Source organism: Equus przewalskii, chromosome 19 (assembly GCF_037783145.1).
Source record: "Equus przewalskii isolate Varuska chromosome 19, EquPr2, whole genome shotgun sequence".
Taxonomy (NCBI): domain Eukaryota; kingdom Metazoa; phylum Chordata; class Mammalia; order Perissodactyla; family Equidae; genus Equus; species Equus przewalskii.
The window spans coordinates 25058614-25083007 of record NC_091849.1 but is presented as its reverse complement, the minus strand read 5'-3'; the positions used below and the strand labels follow the sequence as shown (position 1 = coordinate 25083007).

The following is a 24394-nucleotide window of genomic DNA, read 5'->3' as shown; positions in this document are numbered from 1 at the left end:
GGGAGCTTGTGTTTTGTGAGCAAAACATGGAAAGGACGTAGGGAATCATGGAATCACCTCAAAATGGATTCTGGTCCATGGAACTGTAAGCTAATAAGTATCAGGCCCAACCTCCCCTGGGGAAGTCTTTCCCCTGAGCAAGCCCTCCAGCCAGATGAGGATCTTCTTGGATTATGAAGCTGGGAATGTCTCCTTCTATAGTGTGCCTGATGGGTCCCACATCTACACTTTACCCCAGGCCTCTTTCTCTTGGCCTCTCTGCCCTTTCTTCTGCCTCCACTTTCATCAACCCTTCTGACCATCTGCCACTGAGGCCATCTGTCCCCAGATTTTGTCTCAGTTGAATCTGCAAGGGAGAACTGGCACTGGAGTTGAGGAACCACTTCTACAGTCAACCCCCCCAGAGCTCCACCAGAGTCATTGGCGGGGGTTGGGGGAACCCTCTGACCTTTGTTCTCAGAGCTGCAGCCATTTCTTTCAAAAACCTCCAGGGACTGGACAAAGTAGGGGACAGTTTATAATATTCCATGCCTCAGTGGTGCAGAGGGCCAGAAAGGACAATGGAACCCTACAGATTCTTGTTGAGAAATCTGTCTAGTGCTGCCACTCCAGCTGGAAAATGAAAAAAGAACCACATAAAAAAGAAAAGAAATACTGATGGAAAAACTAAAGACTAGTGGCCTGGAGAGTGATCTCTGACCTTGATCTTCTGGAAATGTCATAAAGAAAAGAAAGGCCAATGCCCACAAGCAGTGGTTGTCTTGAATGCCTACACAATAGGGCAACAGCAGGAAGCTGGATCCGGAAGTGGCTTTGCTGTTTTCACAGTCTTTTCATTCAAGGACTTTATTTCATTTTCACGCACATGCAACCCTCGACATACTAAATAAAGTGCACGGTGAAAAGTCACTTCTCCAGGTCACCTGCTTGTCTGGGACTTGATGCTATGTTTAACTTTCTTACATCTAATGCCACATCACACCACCTCTGAGAATCCAGTCATTCCTTATCAAGCAATTTCAATGGCCGTTTCAACGACCCAGATTTCTCAAGATTTCTTTTCTGGTTTGTGAATTTGTTAACTGTCTATTTCCCTAAATAACTTCCTGCTTTTAAAATATTTTACTTAATCAACAGTTAAGTGTGTAGTTTTTAAGTTTTTTCTAATACACACTCACACAAATAGTTTTTCTAATGAAAATTGGATCTTGCTATATATATATTGTCCCAGAACATATCTCTTTTACAACATTAAATCTTAAATACTAATCTTGCATTATTCATAATCAAGATAGTTTTCTTTCTTTTGTGTTAGGAATAATGGTACTATAAACATCTTTGTATATAAATTGTTTTGCATAGCTCTGGTTACTCCCACAGAATAAAATTCCAAATGGCATTAGTCATTAGGATAAATTCTTGAAAGCGAAATTACTGTACTAAAGTACTTGAATTGTTACTAAGTACATGTACACACCTATCTATTTCCTACAGGAAAGAAGTCTCTGCACACATTTTGGTATCTATCAGGATCATCTCCTCAAGTTAACAGTAGAAGCCCACCCTTCAAGTTTTCGGTCCTTCAGCATCAATCCCAGGCATCTCACTCTCCTCAAGGGAAAACTCCAACCTATCAGCTCTGAGAAGGAGGGCAAAATCTGCCTTTGACTTAACATACATTTTTATGGCTTAATCTGTATGAAGCACTGTTGTAATAAAATTGCCTGAATTATCTCATTTCATCCTTCCAACAGTAACCCAAAAGGCAGATGATATTATTATCCTTATTTTGCGGTTAAGAAAACTAAGGCATAGAGAGGCTAAGTACCTGGCCCAAGGTCACATAGCTAGTAAGGCTCATCCAGGCAAGCTGGTTCCAGAACCTATGGTCTAACTACTCCATCATGCCACCTCTCCTCACCAATTTTAAGTTCAGTGCCTCATACCAACTAGATGATAGTCTCTCAATAAAAATTTGTTGAATTAATGAATCTTTACTGCACCATTTACATACATTTCTCTCCCAGGGCTTCATGTAAAGGTCTGAATGAGAAGTCAACCTGGGACCCTATTTCCTTGGAAACTATAAAGTTAAGAGATACAAAGTATTGTGCCCAGAAACCTCTTATCTGAAGTTCAGCATCTAGGCTGGAAATCAAGGCTGCCTTTCTGTGCCAAAGTACCTTGGATCCTCCAGACAAGAATGGAATGGTTCATTCTTATTGATTATATGATTTCCAGCAGAAAAGCTTTTCAGAGACAGCATGTTTTTACTTTTTCTATCTTTATTTTTTAGTTATTTTATTGAGGTCATATTGTCTTATAACACTGTGTAAATTTCAGGTGTACATTATCATATTTCAGATTTTGTATAGACTGCATCATATTCACCACCAATAGTCTAGTTTTGGTCTGTTACCATACATGTGTACTTACCCTTTTCACCCTCCCCCACCCAGCATTCCCTCTGGTAACCACTAATTTATTCTCCTTATCTGTGTGGTTTTTTGTTTACCTTCCACATATGAGTGAAATCATAAGGTAATTTGTCTTTGTCTGCCTTATTTTGCACAGCATAAGACGTTTAAGGTCCCTCCATGTTTTTGCAAATTGCAGGATTTTGTCTTTTTTATGACTGAATAGCATTCCTTTGTATACATACACCATGTCTTTCTTATCCATTCATCCATTGATGGGCACTTGGGTTGCTTCCATGTCTCTGCAATTGTGAATAATGCTAAGATGAACATAGGAGTGCATAAATCTTTTTGAATTATTGATTTCATGTTCTTTGGATAAACATCCAGTAGTGGAATAGCTGGATCATATGTCTATTTTTAATATTTTGAAAAATCTCCATATTGTTTTCTGTAGTGGTTACACCAGTTTGCACTCCACCAACAGTGTATAGGGGTTTCCTTTTCTCGACATCCTCTCCAACACTTGTCATTTCCTGTCTTGTCTAGCCATTCTGATGGGTTTGAGGTGATAGCTCATTGTAGTTTTGATTTGCATTTCCCTAATAATTAGTGATGCTGAATATCTTTTCATGTGCTTGCTGGCCATCTGTATATCTTCTTTGGAAAAACGTCTGTTCATATCTTCTGCCCATATTTTGATTGGGTTATTCATTTTGTTGTTGTTGAGTTGAATGCATTTCTATATTTTTTGGAAATTAACTTTTTGCCTGATATATGATTTTCAAATTTTCTCCCAGTTAGTGAGTGGCCTTTTCATTTTGTTTCTGGTTTCCTTTACCTGTAGAAGCTTTTTAGTCTGATATAGTTCCACTTGTTTATTTTTTCTTTTGTTTCCCTTGACTGAGTAGACATGACATTCAAAAAGATACTGCTAAGACCCATGTCAAAGAGAATACTGCCTCTGTTTCCTTGTAGGAGCTTTATTGTTTCAGACCTTACATTCAAGTTTTTAATCCATTTTGAGTTATGTTTTGTGTATGGTGAAAGATAATGGACAGCAAATCTTCAACAAAGGGGCCAGGAACATACAATGGAGAAAGGAAAGTCTCGTTATTAAATAATGTGGGAAAAACTGGACAGCCTCGTGCAAAAGAATGAAAGAAGACTGAATCTTTACAGGAAGTATCTCAGTGAGTAAGAAAGCAGGAAGCACTCAGAGAAATTTGGTTGTTTGGCCCCTTTGCAGTGTAGCATGACCTTGGGAGAAAAATTATTTCTGATAACTATGTAGTTGCCTTTATCAAATATGTCTGGTATCCCAGACTGATGACTGGCAGGGCAGATCATTATATTCTGAGCTAATTTTTAAGTTCTCAACCCTCTCTAATGTAATGCCCACTCTCCTATTGTTTTTTGTCTCTGAACTCTACCCCATGTCTCTCCTCAGCTTTCATTACAAGTGATTTTATCCCTGCTCATTTTCAAGAGATTTGTGAGTCCTACATCCTACAGGTCCTCTAGAACATTGATTCCCTTCTTGTGGTATCAGTGGAGAAGAGACCACTTCTCTCAGCAGATGCCAGGGAATGGACAGAAGGGCCCTGAGGCAGTGCTTGTCCCTGCCTCAAGCTGTTCCTGAGAGGCAGTCCTGGAGCCTCCTGCTCACACAGCCTCCTGGAGGGATCCTGACTCTTACCAGGAGTGGCCAGGTACCTGGGGCCAGACTGTCAGTATCCTTGGGGATGGTGAGGCATTTAGGAGCTAGAGATCCCCAGATAAAAGTACCCTACTGATCATTTTAGAACATGTAACTGAAAGGAACTCCAATGTTTATATTTTAAACACAGCACTGGTGCCTCAAGCATTTCAGAACTGTGTTCTTCTACGTGATAGGTGTGCTGAAGTAGCCAGAAGAAAATGCATTGATGTTTGCAACTTATTATAAAAGGCATCAAATAAATAAGTAAATAAAGAAGGATTGAAATAAATAAGGATGGAGAGGGAGATAAACAGAAGGATGAATTATAAAAAATTGAATATACTAAATGTTCACTGTAGAATATAGATAGTTATACTTGGAGTCCATTGAAAAAGTCCTTTAACTTTGCTCTATGTTTGAAAATTTCCATGACAAACTGTTAATAGTAGGGAATGGGAAGGAAATAATACCGTAAGTGCCATTGGCTTAAACAAAACAGGGGTTGTTTTCCTTTGACATGAAATGAATTCAGAAGGTAGCAGTCCAGAGTTGGTCTGGCAGCTCAGAGATACATCCATGCCCCAGCCTCTTTCTGTCCTTTTCCTATGGCATCTCAGCAGATGGATTCCATTCTGAAAGATGCCTTATGGTCGCAAGATGGTCACTGCACTCCAGCTCCAAGGACCATGTTCTAGGCAAAAGAAGGGAGGAAATAGGAAGAGTATGGATCTCTCTTGAGAAATACAACCCAAAAACTTCCACCTACAAATCGTTGGCTCAAACTTAGTCCCTTGTCTCTGCTATCTACAAGGGGGAGGGGCACATTGCTGGAAACCCTCCCCCCAAATTCGGTTTGATTACTAAGAAGAAGCAGGGAATAGATATTACACAAGGATCCTGCCATATCTACCACAGAGCTTAAATTCAAACTTTTGGAATATAATCAAATTCCGTCAGCCAAGATACATCATAGCCCTGGGAGCTTTAATCACTGTCTTGGAATGCCAATAAAGTGTCTTGGGAAGCTCTAGGCCACAGGCATTCACAGCCTACCCAGAGTCTAACCTCAGAGAATACAGAATCCTCTTGGCAGAGTAAAAACAAATACACATGAAAATACAAATGTAGTACAAATAAGGCACAAAGGGTGAAGGAAGCTGCTCAGCAATACTCCAAACAAGAATATTCTGAAAAATCTAAGACATGCCCATCAGCCACTGGCAGCACTGCCTCTGGAAACATGAAAATTGTATGATTTGGTCATGGATCTGAGACGAGTTTCAGAGGTGCCAAAAAGATAGAGTGGATCTTGCTTTCTTTCCATTCACACTTCCATTTGTCTCTGTTGTAAAAGATGTCCTCCTCTGTGTGCCCACCTACATACACGCAGATGTTAGTGAATGGCTACAGAAACATTTTACTTAGTACACGTCTTCCTCTCTTCACACATTAAAATCTTGTAATTTTCCTGCTTGGTTCTGCTGATAAATCTATTATGGTATAAAAGACATAAACTAAGTGTATATTATGAAATCCTGATTATACACAAATATACACATGAATGATTCAAATAGGTAAACACAGAAAGACACAAACAGTGTGGGAATTAGGGCTGGAAGTTTTCTTCTTTTTGTACAATCCAATACAGTTACAGTTTCATTCTAACCTTCCCCGCTGGTGTCTGTCCCCACTGATAAGAAACACCCCTCTGAGCCAATCAAAAAACAAATTCTTCCAGAGAGGGACTCTGTGACTGTTTCTCACAGTGAGCAGCATGTCCTTCATTTCCTTTTCTTCCAGAGCAGACTGTTAACTGTAGCGAAGAACTATTGATTACTTCACTCTGTGGCCTGCGATGTTCAGATGGGAACGCCGAGGGGTAAGTGGGGGAAAGCCAGGGTTACAGGCCCTAGGAAGAGAGAGGCTAAGAAGCTGAGAATGCATACAGGGAAGTCCTCACCCAGAGAAAGGGGGTTTGGTGCTTGTGTGTGTGCTGAGGGGATGGGGGTTGGGGCAGGAGGCAGTGCAAAATGTAAGGAATTGCCTTGGGAAATTTGGTGGGAAGGAGAAAATCTGAATGAAAAAACTTGCCAACTGCATGTTCTTAGGAACTTACTGTGGTAAGAAAGGAGCAAAGGACTATTATAATCTGTCCTGGTCATCTCCAGGAGTGTATTCTAGGAGATTATAAAAAGATATGTGCCTTAAAATTTATACGTGAAGATGTTCATTACAGAATTATTTGTAGTATATAAAAATCTGAACCAACCTCTGTATACAACATAAATGTACATATATAACAGTAGGAAGATAATAAACAACACATTGTGCAATTGTGAAGGGATTTCCATATAATCATTAGAAATGTTTTAAATAAAGTTTTTATTTATAACTGTAACAAAATTGGATCCAATTTGGATGTTTAAAATGTACCTACATTTTGCTTTTGCAGATTTTACTATGATGAACAGCCTTGAACATAAATCTTTGTGTTAATACCTGATGTTTTTTCCTTAAGAATAATTCCTACAAGTGGAATTTCTGTGTCAGAAGATGAAACGTTTTAGAGGTATTTCGTATATATACATGACCAAAATACTTACATTCCTTTGAAGAGAGGTATATAATTACCAGTACAGATTATTTAAATTTTATTCTTTTAAATTTTTCTCTATTTTAAAATTGCCTTAATCAAGAACAAAAAAACAATAAATATCCCCAAAAATGAGTGAAAACATATTCCCCACTCATAGAGAGCAGAGAAATTGTACGTATTATAATAACAATACCGTCCTCTCTGGCTGCACAGAGAACAGTTTGAAGAGGAGAGGAAGGACTGAAAGGCAATATTTTGTCTGATTCGGTTTTCACATTCAGACAAGGGTCCAAAGGTTGACCATCTGCACAGACTTCTGCTCCCTTGTCCCCTGGCCGTTCCTGGATTAGCAGGTACTGTGACTGGGGTGTCATGCTGGTTCGTTTGGAGGAGTTGGTATTTTCTGAACAACTAATATGTTGCCATCACTATAATTATTTGTAACAATTCTTCGTTGCTAAGTTGTACATGAAAGTTTTTAAAATTTAAAACATTCAAATAATTTTTAAAGTATAGAGCACAAAGGACAAAAGAATCTTTCACTCAATCCCCAATTCTCAATTTTGCTTGTTTCCTTTTAGACCTTTTTTAAGGGAATGACATAAAAAAGTGAGTAGAAATTGACAGATTGGTTTTTGTTTTTAACAGAATCATTAGTAGTGTTCTGCAATTTGCTTTTTGTTCACTTCATATATCTTGATTATCTGGGTAGGAGACTATAAATTAGTCTTAGGTGCCGCATTGAATTCATTCAGGGTTGAACTGTTATTTAACTAGCCAGTCTCCTATGGGTGTCACATTAGGTTGTGATCCCTTTTTTTTTACTTTTAAAAATAATGCTGCAGTGTCATCCTCACACGTGCTTCTGTCTGGACCCATGCAAGTGCTTTGCTGGACTAGATGTCTGCAAGTGGCTTTACTGGGGCAATTCTACACACTCTACAGATCATTTTTTGCATTGCTTCATTAGTGACTAAAGTTCAAATAGGTTTTCTCACGTGGCAGTGATCACAGAGCTTGTGAATCATACAGCCATTACCTAGTTTCCACTCCCTTTCTGTTCTTCTACCTGTCATATAGCAGGCCTGGCACATAGTGCGTGCTCCATAAATATTTTTTGAATGAATGAATGAAAAGATGAGTGAGACTGGGTCTTAGTCTTAGCTCTCTCATTCACTAGCCTTGTGATTCAGAAGTGGTGGGTTCAGCCTCTAACTGACTTCAAAGCCTCCACCAAGGAGTCTGCCTGGATCTTAACCAGAGTCTGACGGAGGCATGATTTGAACTTGGTGATGGCCATGGGTTGGAACTTAGCAGAGACTACAGTGTTGCTCCCCAGGTGGGCACGCCCTTATACCACCTGACGTCTTCAGGGAGGGAGAGGATACATGATGGGAGAGGTCCAAGAGAAAAGGGAGGAGCTAGATCCAGAGATCTCAGTCCTTTCTCTGAGTAATCCACCTAGGCCTGCTCTCAGGCTCTCCACTATCCAAGGATGCAGCCACGTCTGGGGTGGTTAGGATCAGAGCCAAGCTAGAACTCCAGCTAGAATCAAGCCTTGCCAGCTGGTGAAGGCCCCACACTTTGCTTATCACTAAGGCTCATATTGATGCCACAGACCATGCCTAAAAGTTGGTGGAGGTGCTTTTCTGAGCCAAGATACAGTTGGGAGCACTGGTCAGGGAGTGGGGACTTGCAGAGGCCCTGCCTCTGGGCTGAGAGAACTTCAGCACTTTGTAGAGACGTGAGCTTTTTTGGGCTGCTGTGTGCTCCTAGCCTGACATATTAGCCCCTTCTTTGCAAGTACAAGCTCTTACATTTCTGCCTTGAAAAGGCACTTCTCTAGCAGTGGTGATGCTAAGACCGGGGAAATTATCCATTGCTGGTGAGCCCAGAGGCCATCTGCCAAGGAGCATTGGTGAACACCTGGGAAAAAAGAAGTCAGGAAATGAATAATTTCCTTCCCAGTGATGTTTCCCCCCAAAAAAAAAACAATCGTGAAAAGAGTGCACTGAAGCACATCGAGTTGTAACACTCTTACATGCTATCTAGGACGTGCTTGCTCCATGAAACCAATTCATAGAAAAGTAGGAATAAATACATTAATATAGGCAATTCCTAGTAGAAGCACAGGAGACAAGGCTCTCTCTCCATGCCAGACCAAAAAGTAGGTTACTACTTTTTTGAGTAGTGGCAGATACTTATCTTCACAACTGTCTGCCTCCCCTTGATGGATGACAAGCTGTTAATCTGATATCTAAACCAATTTAAAATGCTTTGAGGCCAGCCAGTGGCACAGCAGTTAAGTTCGCACGTTCTGCTTTGGCAGCCCAGGGTTCGCCAGTTTGGATCCCAGGTGTGGACCTACACACCGCTTGTCAAGCCATGCTGAGGTAGGCATGCTACCTATAAAAAGTAGAGGTAGATGGGCATGGATGCTAGCTTAGGGCCAGTCTTCCTCAGCAAAAAAAGAGATGAGGATTGGTGGCAGATGTTAGCTCAGGGCTAATCTTCCTCAAAATAAATAAATAATAAAATAGATAATCAAAATGCTAGTGAGTATTGATGGGCTAATAAATTCATCCTCATCCATTCACTTATTCAACAAAAAGTTTCTGAGGGTTCCATGTGAACCACCCACTATTGTATAGGCTCATCACATATCATAAAACAAAATAGACCAATATTCTTGTTTGTGAAGCTTCCACTTGAGTAGGTGGAGACAGACAGTAAACACATGGTATGCTAGATGGTGAAAATTTAATGGAGAGAAGAGAGCAGGCTTAGGGGGATGGGAACAGTTTGCCATAATCCTGTGGTCAGAGAAGTTCTTGAGGAGGAATTGACTTTAGAGGAAAGACTTGAAGGAGGTGAGGGAGTGAGACTTGTGGATGTCTGGGGGAAGAGGGTTCCAGGTAGAGGGAAGAGTCAGAGCTGAGGTCCTCTGTCCTGGCCCGTTCAAGGACCAGCAAGAAGGGCAGGGTGTCTGGAACAGACAAGGAGGGTTGGAAAGACAAAGTGAGAGGTGCAGGTCAGGGAGGGCCCTGTTGGCCATTGTGAGCACTTCAGTATCTACTCTGAGTGAAATGGGAGATATTGAGCAGGGGAGTGACATGATGTGACTCAAAGCACATTCTGGCTGCTGTGTTGAGCATAGACTGTAGGGGGCACAAGTAGAATCAGGGGACCCAGAGAGGGGGGTCCTGTATTAATCACAGTGTGATGGTGCAGGCTTGGATGTGGCTGTAGCAGTTGAAGTGTGGGAAGTGGAAGGATTCTCAACATATTTGGACAGTAGAGACAAAGTTTTCCTGATTGATTAGGGTTAATGTATGTACATTTAATGTTACATATTTTTATGGGTGATTTTCCATGTGAAACTCAAAGGTTAAGAAACTCCCGAGCAGGTATTTTGGCAGAGGAGGGTCTTGAGTCACCACATTCATGACTGTGTGTTTCACCAAATTGGCCCTGGGGAGGTGGAGGTTGGATGTGGAATTCACAATCTTCTTCTAGGTCTGGGTCATAATTTCTTCTCAACTCTTTCTGGCATCTCTCTGCAGCACTGATGAAAATGGCAAGTTCCCTAGACTTCCTTCTCCTCGACTTCCTTGTTGGCCTCATCTTCTTCCAGCTGCTTGCCCCCTGCTCAGGTAGGGAGCATTCTGCTTTTATGTATCTGAAGCAATTACCTATGAGTGTCCAGTCAGAACTTCTGACAACTTCTCATACCTGGAAGTCCCACGCCAAGCTGAAAGTACTCATGACAATTAGACAAATTATACTTCTGTTAGGATCACGTTCCTCTCTAGGTTATTCATACCTCACTCTCCCTGCCTGAGATGCTCTCATCTTACCCTCATGGCCTCAAGTCCCTCTGATGGAGCTTCTCCTTTTATTGACTAGCTCAGTTTTCTGTGATCAGACCCCCTGGAACCATCCTGGCTGTGGTGGGTGAAGATGCTGATCTACCCTGTCATCTGTCCCTGAACATGAGCACAGAGACCATGGAGCTGATGTGGGTGAGATCCAGTCTTAGGCAGGTAGTATACATGTATGCAAATGGGCAAGAAGTGGAAGACAAACAGATGGCAGAGTATCGAGGGAGAACTTCGCTTTTAAGAGATGGCATCGCTGAAGGAAAGGCTACTCTCCGAATTTATAATGTCAGGGCCTCTGACAGTGGAAACTACCTGTGTTATTTCCAAGATGGCAACTTCTCTGAAATAACCCTGGTGGAGCTGAAGTTTGCAGGTGAGCCTCCAGATTTCACTCTGCGCTAGTTCCTCCCTGGGACCTGGAAGCAGAGGAAGACGTCATCCTCCAAATGTACCTCAGAGCACCCTGGCTGGTCACTTGGAACTGCCTCCACCACTTTCCCATTTTGTTTCTCTGAAGCCCTTGGGAAAGACACAGGTTTTCCTCTGGGAAGAATCCTCTCTACACCCTATAATATCAAGTAAAGAACTCCCTCATGCTGGCCATCAAGGTCTAAGCAGGAAAGTGGAAGATTGGGGATAGGAAGGATAAGAAAATATCTCCTCAGTGATGGCACACAGTTGTTCGGGTTCAGGTATGTTCCAGATGGCTTCGGTGGCCCCTCCAGGTGCACGGTGCTGTGGGTCCTGTGAGGCTGACCTGTGGGAGAGCATCTGTGCTGTCAAAGTTCTCTAAACAAAGGCCTCTAGGAACATACCAAGCTGTGTTTATTGTTTGTTACAGGGAGGAGAATGTATGTCATGTGGGAACCATGGAGTGTCTCAGTAGGAGAGTGTTAGAGAAGAGTTGCTATAGGAGTGGGCTTGTGTTAGGGGAGCTCGAAGAGGGTTTATAGAAGTGGAGCTTTTCTCTGGATTGGATGCTGTCATGAAGGTAAGGGGTGTGATTCTGTGGGTGGGTATCTTAAAAAAAAAAGGCAAATGCAGAGTAGTTTGTATAGAATGCTATCTTTGGTGTAAAGAAGAAAAAATAACAACATATTTATATTTTTAAAATTTGATATACACTTGCATAGCCCTCACTCTGTGTCAGGCACATTATAAGCATTAATTTGATCCTTTAACCTTATGAGTGGGGTACTGTTATTACCCCAAGTTACAGATTATGATACCAGGAGCAGAGCAGTGAAATAATTAGTCCAAGATCACACTGCCAGTCAAGTGGAGGAGCCAGAATTTGAACTCAGGCCCTCCAGCTCCAAAGTTCACACTGTTAGCCACCATATTAAGTTGACTAATTAAGCTAATAAATGGAGGCAGGAAGGAGGGAGTGGATGGGAGACTTGGACGACTTTTTATATTTTTTTGATATTTGAACCATTTAAATGTGACCTATTGAAAAACTAAATTAGAAAAAAACGTGATTCTGTTGCTCAAGTAACTGATATTCAGATATGAGAAGCAGACTTTTCAAGACAATCAATCGTATTACGTTATAGTAAGAGTTTATCAGTCTTACCCAAAGATTGCTGAGACTTTAGAAGGAGAGAGATGACTTAATGTCGTGAGATCAACTCTGTGATCCTGGCCCTTGGGGTGAGAGGCTAAAGCTTCATTTCATTGCAGACCCCTTCTGGAGGACCCGGACCTTGATCGTAGCCTTTGCTGGGACCCTGGCAGTCTTCCTGCTGCTTCTCTCAGGGGCAGGTTACTTCCTGTGGCAAGAGAAGCAAAAAGAGGCTGTATCCCAGGAGAAAGAGATATAATAAAAGGAAAAAGAACCAGCATGGGCATAAAAGAAACAGAATGAAGGGTAAAAGGCATCGGACCTGGGAGGGAACCTAAGACCCTGGCTTAGGGGAGGGAGGCCAAAGACCTCACCCCTTCTCTACTTCACACACCTGCCTTTGCACTGGCTCATTTCTAAGGTTTATTTTCTAGCGGTCCCCTACACTCCATCTCCCTAACAGTAAGTTTTTTTTCCTGCTCATTTTCCAGAGAAGTTCTAGTGTGAAATCCATAAATTCTGATTCCCCCAAGGTCCCAAGTAGTTCTTGGTATCACTGCTTTAAGAATCTTAATGACTGCCTACATTTGTTCCATTGCAGACTTGAGAGAGGTGGACTACAGGGCTCTTGCCTGAGTGACTTTCACATTTTCTCTGAATTTGCATCTAAGACTCTCTGCTGGGATACTTCCCAGCCCCTTTCCTCATTCCTATCTCTACCCTGGGCTGAGAAATGTCCTGGGTCGATTTATAAAGGGACAGAAATAAGGAATACTGTTTGGGGGGAGTCGTGTTATTTTAAAACAGAGAAGCACTTTCAATGTCTCTCCAAGAGGGGCCCACAGACTGTAGAGCCCATCAAGGCACCAGAGAATATCCAGGGGTGTACCTGAAAGGAAAGGAGGAGGAGGCAGATGGAAATCTCTAGGTGAAATGCCTTCCCCATGCCAGGAAGCTCACTAGTTGTTTTACATAACCTCACTAGCTGCTGAAAAGAAAACAAAGAATGCAAGATTTAAGAGAATGAGAAAGTCAGAGAAGAAGGAGAGAAAATTGTCCCTAAAATAAAGGAGTGGCCACAGTGACACAGATGTCATAGATTTATTAGAAGTGATTTTAAAAAAGTAGTACCTGAAACTTCCTCAGAAAGTTGCCCAATTCTTTTCAGAATCATGCAGAAAATATTACAATTGAGATAGATGGATTCCAGTATATATGTATATACAAGCATACACACAGTGACACCTAAACTCAGGTATGAGAGTGTAGACACATACAAAATAGATCAGCCAGTTCTCAGCTGGGAAAGCACTTACATGGTGCATGTGGTATCATCAGCATGCAATTGATGTTCTCAGACTTGATATGAAGGAGGAGAGGGGAGGAGAGGACGGAACAGGCAGAAGGAGAAGGTAGGAAGGGTGGGGGTGGGTGTCAAAAAGAAAGATTGAATGGGTGCAAGAGAAGAGAATGGCACAACTCAGAAATTACATATTTCAGGTGATGTCTCTACCTTTCTTCCATTGTAGGTGAAGGGAAGTCTCAGGCCTATGCTGGTGAGTGACCCTGATGTTCTCTGATTTTCCTGGCACATGTGTACGAAGCATTTAAACTTTTCCTCTGCTGTGTGACCCATTGCAATTCCAGTAGGAATAATCAGATCTAGCCCAGAGGGTCATTTTCTGTGGGGGATACCACCCCTGATTTTCTGGAGCCTTAGGGAGGACCTTCCAGAGACAGGGTCTGGGCATTTTCAGCCACACCTCACCCTGCAGGCACAGCACACATGTCCACACCCTAGCAAAGCCTAGCCATGTCACCCACAGCCCCAGCATGATGGAGAGAAGGAAGTGCACCATTTTTGGGAGCTTATGTGCCTGACCCAGCAGAACTGTGGATGAAGGAAGCTGGACATTGGAAGGGACTGAAAAATGGGAGCAAGAAAAGGCTTAGTGACGAGAAGGGGTGGCGGAAGAACAGAAATAATGTCCTTTCCGTGTCTGTGTCTCCTGCCTTTCAGAATGGAAGATGACCCTCTTCCAAGCTGGTGAGAGAATCATTGTATGTTCCCTAGGACAACAACCTGAGAAAGCTTGTTCCATTTTTTTTTCTCCAACTCTTGAGATTCTTGGAAGAACAGTCCCCATGACTGGGAAAGTTCCAAGTGGGTGACTTGAGGTCCTGGTCTCAAAGGTGTGCCCATCTCCAAGGCCTTCCTGCTGAAAGACCAGAGAACCAGGGAGGATTGCTCTCCTGGGTCCACAGATCTTCATGGGAAGGAAGAGGCATAAAGGGTAGAGCTGAGGGAAGGAGAGGCAGAGTGAACTAACACTGCAGGGAGAGTGAGGATGTGGACTGACCAAGCAGAGAAGGCAAAGCACAAAAGTCTTTGTTTTTCCCAAGCTTCTTATGCCATCTCCTGCTGCTGTGTGTCCCCAAGTTACTTAATGTTTCTGAACTCTAGTCTCCTCATTTTTAAATAATGATCATAATCCCTATTATGTGATGGTTGAGTTAAAGACGAAGTGAGGTAATGAATGTGTATTGGTCAAAAAACCAACAAGAAACAGATGGCATGTTGAAACTGGGTAGTTGAAGAGGCTTTAGAAAGAAATTATTTACAAAGGCAGGATTCGGGTTAAGGGAAACCAGCAAAGGAGTGTGGAGTGCCCCAGGACTCACCATAGTGAGGAACTGTCATCACCCCTAGGCTTGAAGGAATAGGGAGAGGGAGCAGTTGCTGGAGCCCAGAGGAAGCTGTAGCTCAAGAACAGGCTGCCTGAGAGGAGTCAGGCCTTTGTGAGAGCATCACCCTCTGAAGTTGACAGGGAGGAAGTGGGGGAAATGAATGCTGTGCCTCTCTTTTCTTTCTCCTTCCAATCTTCAGCTAGTACCTTCCTTTGGCCAAACCCAACAGGTAACCAGAAGCAAGGAAGCCCAGTGACGCTGTCTATATAAGATGGATTCCTGGGGCCTAAAAGACAATACAGAAAGGAAGAAAGTGGATCTGGGAGCACAGAAAGTCCCCAGCGTGGCCTCTAACACAGAAAATGCATGGAGCTATTGTAACTTGAGGCGCTTCATTCCCGCCTGGCCCTGGACTACGTATGAAACAGGTATTATCTTTTTCTACCCTAGAGATTAGTATTTTTATTCCCATTTTTCAGATAAGGAAATTGAAGCTCAAGGATATTATGTAGCTTCAGTCTATGGAAAAGGAGACTGCACCAAAGGGAAAGTCATTCAGCTCAGAAGTGGTAGAGTAAAGATTGAAATGTAAATCTGTGTGACTATAAAGTTCAGATGGGCAGAGTGATTTTGGAAAGGGAAATAGGAAAAGCATGGAAGGAATGAGCCAGCTTGAGATGTCCTGCTAGGCAGACCCTGACCCTCAGAACTCTACACCACCAAAAAGAAGACTCCTGGGCCTTTCTTTTGGTGTTGCTGAGAGGGTCACATTCAGGGAAGGTTAGGAATACCAGGTCTGGATTTGGACCTCCTCAGCCATAGCCAGGTCTTGAAAGTTGAGGCTCTGAGTTGTAGGAACAATGGCCGACCCCATGGCCCATCCCCAAACTTTCTGCAGTGGATGTGATTCTGGATCTGGACACGGCAAACTCCATCCTCTTTGTTTCTGAGGACCAGTGGAGCATGCGGTGGGCAGAGGAGCAACAGAATCTGCCAGCCCACCCTAAGAGATTTGATAGGCATTATCGTGGGCTTGGCGGCAAGAGCTTTACATAAGGGAGGCATTTTTGGGAGGTGGAGGTGGGGGGCAGGAAGGAGTGGCATGTTGGGGTGTGTAGGGAGAACAAGAGAGAAAAGTGGGTTTATATAGCATCCGAGAATGAATTCTGGATTGTGGAGCCTGATGGGAATGACTATCTGTGTCTCACCTTCCCCAGGACCAATCTGGCAATTGTCAATCCTCCTCAAAGTGTGGGAGTTTTCCTGGACTATGGGACTGGTGAGGTAACATTCTACAATGCCATCATGGATATCATATCTACATCTTCCCACACACCACCTTCTGCGGGCATCTGTGGCCTGTGGCCTGTTTTCACAATTCAATCATGGGATCCCACTGCCTTGAACATTTGCCCAGTGCTGACCTGAGTGCAGAGTTCTCTTGTTCCTGACCTGGTGTCTGACCATTCCCTGGAGACACCAGTGACCCCAGGATCTGCTGATTGGAATGGGGACCCTCAGGCTGAAGCAACATCCTTGCTGTCCCATGCCCAGCCTGGAGCTGAGTGCCTCCTCATTAAAAGCAACACTTTGCAACAATAAAATACTTACTAAATGTACACACTGTGTGAAGCATGTCACTAATGTTAATTCCATTACTCCATATGACAGTTTAGTTTGGTACCACTTTATTGTCTCCTTTCTATAAAAAAAGGAAACAAGGGTGCAGAAAAGTGAATTAACCTTCCAAAGTTTACTCAGCAAGTGAATGACAGCTAGGATCTTAAGAGCAATAACTAAAATATATCAAAAACAAAATGTACTGGGTGCTGTGCTAAATTATTTAAGTGCATTTCCCTGTTCTAATCCTCACTACAACCCTGTGAGGTAGTCTCATTTCAAGAATGTGGAAACTGAGGCAGGGGCAGGTATAGTACTTATATCATTTATACAGGAAAGGGGAACCTTGTAGGTGGGGAGACTTTCCATCACAATCTTTACCTCACATAGTAAAGCCTGATTTCCGGAGAGAAGGAAGGGAATGGTGGAAGGGTATGGAAGAATATGAAGTGACAACTGGAGAAATTCAATTCTGGCCAGAGAAGTGCGCCAAGGAGCGTGGAAAACTGCCTTCCTCATCCTTGTATTGTTGGCTTATTCCATGGAATGTTTAATGAATCAATCTATTGGGAGAAAACTGAACCTGGAGGGGAAGGGGGCTGCCCAAGACAGAAGTTGGGGCGCTGATGATGCCAACACAGGTTACAGGAAGGTTTGACCTAGATCAGAACTAGTGTCAAGTCTCCTTGGCTGATTTCTCTGTCTGTGCCTCTAGGTCTCTGGTCCCTGCTTCTCCTGGGTGACTCATCTTTGGTGCTTATGGAACCAGCTGCTTCCCTGCATTTCTCCCTGCCAGGTTCCCTTCTCTTCTTCCACCTCCTCAGCTATTTGCACTGGTCTCAGATGGAGTCCATGCCACTAGCTCCTATCTGCTTCTCAGAAAGGAAAATTGAAACTTCAGTCTGCAAAACACTGCAGTCTGAAAAAGTGCTGCAGTTGTGTTCACTCATCCTTTCCTTCTGCACATGCTCACTGAATTTTTACCAGCGCCATCCCATGGAATGCAATGAGAGCCACAAAAGGAAGCTGAATATTCAATGTTGAAATTTTTACTTAAATTTAAAAAGGTTAATCGGCTGGCCATTGCAATAGTGGTTAATTTCCTGCACTAGACTTCAGCAGCCCACGGTTCACAGGTTCTGATCCCAAGCACAGACCTAGTACAGCTCGTCAAGCCACACTGTGGTGGCATCTCGCATAAAATAGTGGAAGGTTGGCACAGATGTTAGCTCAGAGACAGCCTTCCTCACGCAAAAAAACAAAAAACAGAGGAAGTTTGGTAACAGACATTAACTCAGGGCCAATCTTCCTCAGAAAAAAATAAACAGAAAAAAGCAAAAAAATTAAAAAGAAATTGATGAAACAAATTTTAATAATATAATTTTAACCCCAAACCCAAAATACTATCATCTAAATTTTATTATATAATATTAACAATAAGATATTTAATAGTTTTTATTATAGATTTTCAAAATTGTCTGTGTTTATTTTACATTTACCGCCCATTTCCATTGGGACCAGCTAATGGCTACCATTTTGGACAGCTCAAGTTTACACCACACTCCAGGTTCTGTGCTAGATTGGGGGATGGAAGGAAACCTCTGTGAGCACAGGGTCAGTAGGGGGTTCTCAGTGTCTGCTTCTCAGTGTTTTGTTCAGGAAGCATTAGCTGCCTCAATAGGCACTCCTACTAGGTATCTATTGCTGCTGACCAGCCACAGCTACTGGCCCCTAGAATCCTCAACCCAGGAAGCCCCTGTGGGCTTAGAAAGAATATGACTGAAAGAATCTAATAGAAATAGAGAAAGAATCTGTCTGTGCCCTGGAATATGCACTTCCTTTCCTGCCTTCGATATTTGGTGGCTGAGGCCCCTGTGTGATTCTACCCCTTTGTTGAACAGAGCAGTTTACTGTCTTGGGGCCAACTGATCCATCCGGCCATGATGAGAGAAACAGCATGTTACGCTGCCACCTGTCACCTGAGAAAAACGCTGAAGACACGGAAGTGTGGTGGTTCAGGTCTCAGTTCTCCCAGCAGTGCTTGTGTATAAGGGCGGGCGAGAGAGGACAGAGGAGCAGATGGAGGAGAACCGAGGAAGGACAATCTTTGTGAAGGAAGAGATTAGCAAGGGGAGCGTGGCGCTGATCATCCACAATGTCACAGCCCATGAGAATGGCATCTACCACTGTTATTTCCTAAAAGGAAAATCCTACGATGAGCCCATCATACTCCTGATGGTGGCAAATGTGTCATTTCATTTTTTCTGTTGCATTTTCACAGTGTGACTCTTGGGTAAAGTTTCTCTCCGAACCCCATGCCTGTGGTAGACCAGCAGATATTTATCTGGAGTCCCCTTTACACAGGGAGGGTGGCTTCCACCTGCCCAAAGGCCAAATGAGTGGGTTTGCCCTGCTGAGCTGTGGGCATCACCTCTTGAGAAGCACACAGAACTCAGCTGCAGCCTTGAATAGGGAGAATGTTGGATCTCTACAGATTATTCTTATGTTTACTTCTTGGAGATCTCTGAGGGTCTTCCTCAGTCACAAGTTTTAGATTTAGACATTTTTTTCTTATGAAATACAATACACGCACAGAAAAACTCATAAAACGCTACTGTACAGATTACTGATATTGTGAATTATGATCCACATAACCACTACTGATAACAACAAAGAACAGCGCCTAAACCTCACACCTTAGTTTGCTGGGATCATGGTCTTGAGGTTAAAAAGTTTCATAAGATTCTGCCAGCCTGGCAGGTTTCTGTCCTTATCGTATTAACCTAGAGCTTCAGAAAGCCAAGGCTACTGAGAAGCCCTACCACGGCCAAAAGCGGAGTCCTCCACCTGCTTGTTCCAGGTCAGAGTGGACACACCCACACAAAAGTGAGAACATTAAAACCTGTAGCTGAATGAATCAATCAACAAACACTTATTAGTAGCAGAAGCTTGGTACTGTGATGGGGTCTGTAGGTGGAGCACAAAGAAAAGTGCAATGTAGTCCTTTGTCCTTAGAGATCTCACCATTGTATTTGGCATTTTGGTCTCCCTGCACTCTCCAACGTCAAGGTTTTCTTCCTTCCTCTTGTCCTTCCTATCTTCTTCCTTCTTTCCTCTGTCCCTCCCTCCTTTCCTTCCTTCCTCCCTTCACAGAAAGGGTACCGCAGGAATGTATGGAATATACATAATCAGTTTCTCTGGGCGCTGGACACTTGCTCTCTCCCCTCTTCCCTTGGCTTCCACCGCTAAGACGCCGACTAAGACACCATTGCCTTTTTATCTGAGCCCTGGTCTCTCTCCTCAGGCCTGGGCTCTAAGCCCCTCAATGAAATGAAGGGCCAGGAGGATGGAGGCATCTGGCTGGAGTGCACATCTGTAGGGTGGTACCCAGAGCCCCGAGCAGTTTGGAGAGACTCCTATGGTGAGATCGTATTCGTCCTGCGGGACGATCACACTGTAAGTGCAGGCAGCCTCTTCATGGTCACCATGGCTGTGAATATCAGGGACTACTCTGTGAGGAACCTGTCCTGCTCCATCAACAACACCCTGCTTGGCCAAGAGAAGGAAACTGTGATTTCCATTCCGGGTTAGTTCCCTGCCCTCTGGAAGCTCATTGTGTGGAGGCAGGATCCTCAAGAGTCATATTGGAGGCTGGAGTGTAAATGGGGAGGTAGGGTGTGGGGTGGAAGGGTCCTGGGCCCTGAAAGCCTGGAGGCTGCAGCTGAGCTGGAGTCTCTTCCCTTGTCACAAGGGGAAAATCAAACAGTCTCAAAACACATGGGGTATAAGCCTCTTCTCTGAGAGTAAATCTGATTGTTTTTTCCCTGTTATGGTCCTTATCCTGCATCAATTTTTAACATTTAGAAGAATCATAGAACATAAGAGTGATATAGGAAGCTGTCTATTTACACCCAGAGTTGCTACCTACTGAAGCCCTCCCTTCCTGCCCATGAGATTTCCCAAGGGCCAGAGCAAGGACATTCTCTATCCACAGACATTGATGAATTCATTCAACAAACACTTAACACGCATCACATGTGTTCAAGGCACTGTTCCAGAAACCAAAGATAAATCGCTGAACAAAACACATGTAGATCCCTGACCTCATGGGGTTCACATTCTAGCATGGCAGAGTACAATAAATGAAGTAATTAAAACAAAGGGTGAACCTGTGGATTCATTAAACTGTGGATTATATCAGGTGGTGATAAGTACTGTAGAAAAAATTACTGAGAGAGGGCATAGGGAGTGCTAGGTGTGTAGCAGAGTTGTAATTATAAAGGAGTGTTATTATTGTAATCAGTGAAGGCTTCATGGAAAACATGGCAGTTTGGCAAGTGAAGAATGAGTTGTGCAGATATTTAAGGACTGCGCAAGTCAGCTAACAGGAAAATCATATGCAAAGGCCCTGAGTCCGAAGCATGTCTGGAAGTTTCAAGGAACCCCAAGAGGCAGGTATGGCTGAAATAGATTGAGTGTAGGGAGAGTTGGAGGAGATGAACTCAGAGAGGCAATAGGTCCACACCATATGGGGCAATGTAGGCCACAGACGGACTTTTGTTTTAGTCTGAGTGAGATAGGAAATATTATAGGGTTTTGAGAAAAGAAATAACATGCTCTCACTTAGGCTCCTGTGCTGAGGATAGACTGCAGAGGGTGTAAGCAGAAGTGGGAGGAGGGCGTTGCAATATTCCAGGCAAGAAGACATGGTGGCTTGTCCTAGGGCGATGGCTGTGGTGACCCAGCATGGCTGGTAGCTTTCATTCACCATGGTCCTCTTCATGGTGACTACAGGTATTTCTGCTTTTTGTCTCCTGGGCCCCCAGCCCTGGCACTCATTGTGGGGTGACCCTTTCTCTATCTGGGGTTTCTGAGAGAGAAGCCAACATAGCAGGGAGCTTGGGGAGCTCTTTAGATATGAATCCTGAGGGGAGCTCTCATCTCAGGTCTCCTTTCTCTCACTATATGGGACTTTTATGGCTCCCTTTTCAGAATCCTTTGTTCCCAATATATCTTCCTGGATGGTGTCCCTGGCTGTCATCATGTCTACTCTGCTCCTCCTCATGGCTGGAGCATCTGTCTTATCAAGAAAATCCACAGGGAAAAAGATACTCTCACAGGAGAAAAGGATACTGAAAAAGGAGAAAGAATTTGCACGTAAGTAAGTGTGGGAAGAAAGTGTGTAAAAGAGAAAGAACATCACATAAAAAGTAAAAGAGTAAGTTCACTGTCACACAAAGGCCACACCTCTGACAGCTGGAAGCCCGGGAAACAGAGAGAGGAAATGAACAGAGGCAGCAGCAAGGGCTTGGAACTCTCATGTCCTAGGAATTAATCCCTCAGCCTTGCTTGCTTCCATTCTGCATGGGTTGCATCCATTCATATGGCTACATGGAGCACTATATTGTTGACCAAAAGTAAAGCTAAGCCAGTACTTATAATTTTCATCCAGCTAATCATATATCATTTCTGTATCCTGACAATTCCCTGGGCAATAGGAAGGGGCCAATGGTGTTCATAGAAAGGGCCAGTCCTTCATCGCTTAATACAAATTCAGCTCCTGGTGGTTCTTTTGAAGACATTCATTTATTTCTGTTTTTTCAGAGTAAATTCAAGAGGAATTGTGTAAATTTAGCATTTCTGAAATACTCAACACGCAATTTGTTTTCTCCATGGTTAGCCATTATCTCATGAAGCTCACCTGTCTGTCTCATTGCAGGATGGAGAAGAACCCTCTCACATGCTGGTGAGCCCCTCTGACGTTCCCTCAGTTCCTGAGCTTCCTCCCCACTAACCAGCCAACAGCACACATAAGAGGTGATGAACAAGGGGGCCTGAAGCTGGCTGGGGGCAGCAGGGAGCTGGGATTTGTTCACTGTCAGTATCCCCCACAAACATTTTTCCCAGCTCTTCTGTCAGGGAATCTCTGCAGCTTTCAGTCAACTCTACGGCTGAGTTCTCAACAAAATTTCCTCTTTATAAACATTTGTTCCATGATTAAAGAGGTCTACCATAATAGTGGACCTCCACAAAGGTTACATTGTAGTAGTTGTTGCTCTGTGGATCCTGGATTAATTTGAAAGAAGATGATACTGGCTTAACTGTTGATAACCTGGGAGATGGTACAGACTGCACAGTTGAAGAGCCACAGGTGGGAAAGGGAATAAGCTTCCCCAAGCCTGTCTCAGGGAGGCACAGACGGGTGCCAGAGATGCCTTCCAGCTCCAAGAGAACACTGATGCTCTGTGTGTAGCCTGTGAGGGGAGGGGAGGTGGGCAAGTGGGAGAGCAGGGGGTCCACCTGTCTGGTCCTAATGAGCATTTTGCATTTTACAATTTGTCGCCTTCTGCTCAAAAGCACCAAAGGATCCGGGCTTCACCAGATACCATGGCACTGGGAACTTTCCTCCTTCCTCTTTTCAATTTCAAAATGGTCACAGTCAGACATATCAACTTAGGGAAAGGAGAAAGTCAGTTTAACACAATGGAAATGTAGATTGAGTAAGTAATAGTAACTGCAGATGGAAGAGTCTGCAGAATGTCAGGGTCTGAAGCATTTCCTGTATCCAGAGAGGTCACAGCTGCAGACTCAGACCCCTGTTGTTAAAGAAAAACTGGATGCAAATAGTTTCCTCTCCTTTTTGCCACACACACCTCTCAGGCAGAGGTTGACTTTTGGGGACATTATCCTCCTTTTTTACTCTTTGAAGGGCACCCCTCCATGTCATCTAAGTCAGTTGTCATCCGGTTAAACTGGTGGAACACAGAGGACCAATGAAGGGACCCCTTATCCCCCAGGAAGCTGTGTAGGGAGAAATTGGCCTTAATTGCTTCATTGGGAGAGAGATAGGGCCTCTTTGCTGGTTTAAGCTAAGTGGGAAAGTTTCTAACTACAGAAAGTCCCAGAGATCACGTCTTGAATAGAAAAGGTCGATGATCTGAGAATGTTGAAAGAAAATGCGAACCATTGATTTCACTTCATTTGCTGAACTTTCTACACTTCTTGGAGCCCCAATTATCCTCTATCTGAGGCAATGCTCCTGTCACTCAAGAGATACAGGTGCAGCCTCAGTAATTCTCAGGCTGTGAGCTTCCTAGGGCCTGGGATCAAGGGACCGTCATGGAAAAGGATGCCACATGGGGGATCTCCTACCAGCTTTCCAGGAATTTTACCAGGAATCACACAATCTCCTGAGACCCCAGGCCTAAACCTGAGTCTTCCTCTGCAGCTGATGTGGTCCTGGACCCAGACACCGCTCATCCTGAGCTCTTCCTGTCAGAGGACTGGAGAAGCATAGGATGGGGCTCCTCCAGGCAGAGTGTTCCTGACAACCCAGGGAGATTCGACTGTCGGCCTTGTGTCCTGGGCCTGGAGAGCTTCTTCTCAGGGAGACATAACTGAGTGGTACAGGTGGAAAACATGGTAGTGTGGGCTGTGGGGTTTGTAGAGACAGTATTGAGAGGAAAGAGGAGGCCCTACTGATTCTTCAGAATGGCTTCTGCACCTTAGATATGTTTGGAAACCTGTCCTCTCAGAGAAGATTCTCCCACTGACAGAGCACCTTCGACAGGGGGGCATCTTCCTGGATGATGGAGCTAGAGAAGTCTCCTTCTATAACATGGGGACAGATCACACATCTACACATGTCCCCATTCACCATTCTCTGGGCCCCTCAGACCCTTCTTCAGGCTGGGGTCTGATGTCTGTAGCCTCTGCATCTGCCAAGTCTTCTCAGGGGCTCAGGGGGTCACAGTGCCTGAGTGTGGCCTGATCCTTCACAGGACTGGGACCCATGGCAGCCACCAGAACCAATGTCCTTGTCTCAGAGGCAAATAGAGAAGCCCTGGCCATCTCTGATAACACAGCGCAGCACCCTATCGAAGAAAATTGGCCCTCTGTCCCTCTTACATCCTCCAGAGACCCTCT

At 43.8% G+C, this 24394-nt stretch overlaps 2 protein-coding genes and 2 pseudogenes across 33 annotated transcripts in view; 2 read left to right on the top strand and 2 right to left on the bottom strand.

Annotated features, from left to right (window-relative positions):
• LOC103541911 (butyrophilin subfamily 3 member A2-like) overlaps positions 1 to 24394 on the bottom strand; it is a 264550-nt gene that overhangs the window by 166213 nt on the left and 73943 nt on the right. The window lies entirely within an intron of this gene.
• LOC139077402 (butyrophilin subfamily 3 member A2-like) overlaps positions 1 to 24394 on the bottom strand; it is a 187370-nt pseudogene that overhangs the window by 116643 nt on the left and 46333 nt on the right.
• LOC103541914 (butyrophilin subfamily 3 member A2-like) lies at positions 5840 to 23504 on the top strand. 31 transcript variants are annotated; one of them, XM_070585342.1, is made up of 10 exons: positions 5841 to 5998; positions 6572 to 6688; positions 6929 to 7068; positions 10279 to 10368; positions 10622 to 10969; positions 11438 to 11587; positions 12280 to 12466; positions 13690 to 13716; positions 15078 to 15276; positions 16066 to 16467. In XM_070585342.1, the coding sequence occupies exons 4-6, from the start codon at positions 10284 to 10286 to the stop codon at positions 11491 to 11493; spliced, it is 489 nt and encodes a 162-aa protein (XP_070441443.1). In that variant the 5' UTR covers positions 5841 to 5998; positions 6572 to 6688; positions 6929 to 7068; positions 10279 to 10283; the 3' UTR covers positions 11494 to 11587; positions 12280 to 12466; positions 13690 to 13716; positions 15078 to 15276; positions 16066 to 16467. The 31 variants fall into 31 exon arrangements, 28 of the variants coding, with proteins under 28 accessions (XP_070441420.1, XP_070441428.1, XP_070441418.1 ...); XM_070585325.1 differs by lacking the exon at positions 11438 to 11587; XM_070585319.1 differs by lacking the exons at positions 11438 to 11587; positions 12280 to 12466 and having other exon boundaries at positions 5840 to 5998; positions 14181 to 15276.
• LOC103543251 (butyrophilin subfamily 2 member A2-like) lies at positions 22898 to 24304 on the top strand (annotated as a pseudogene).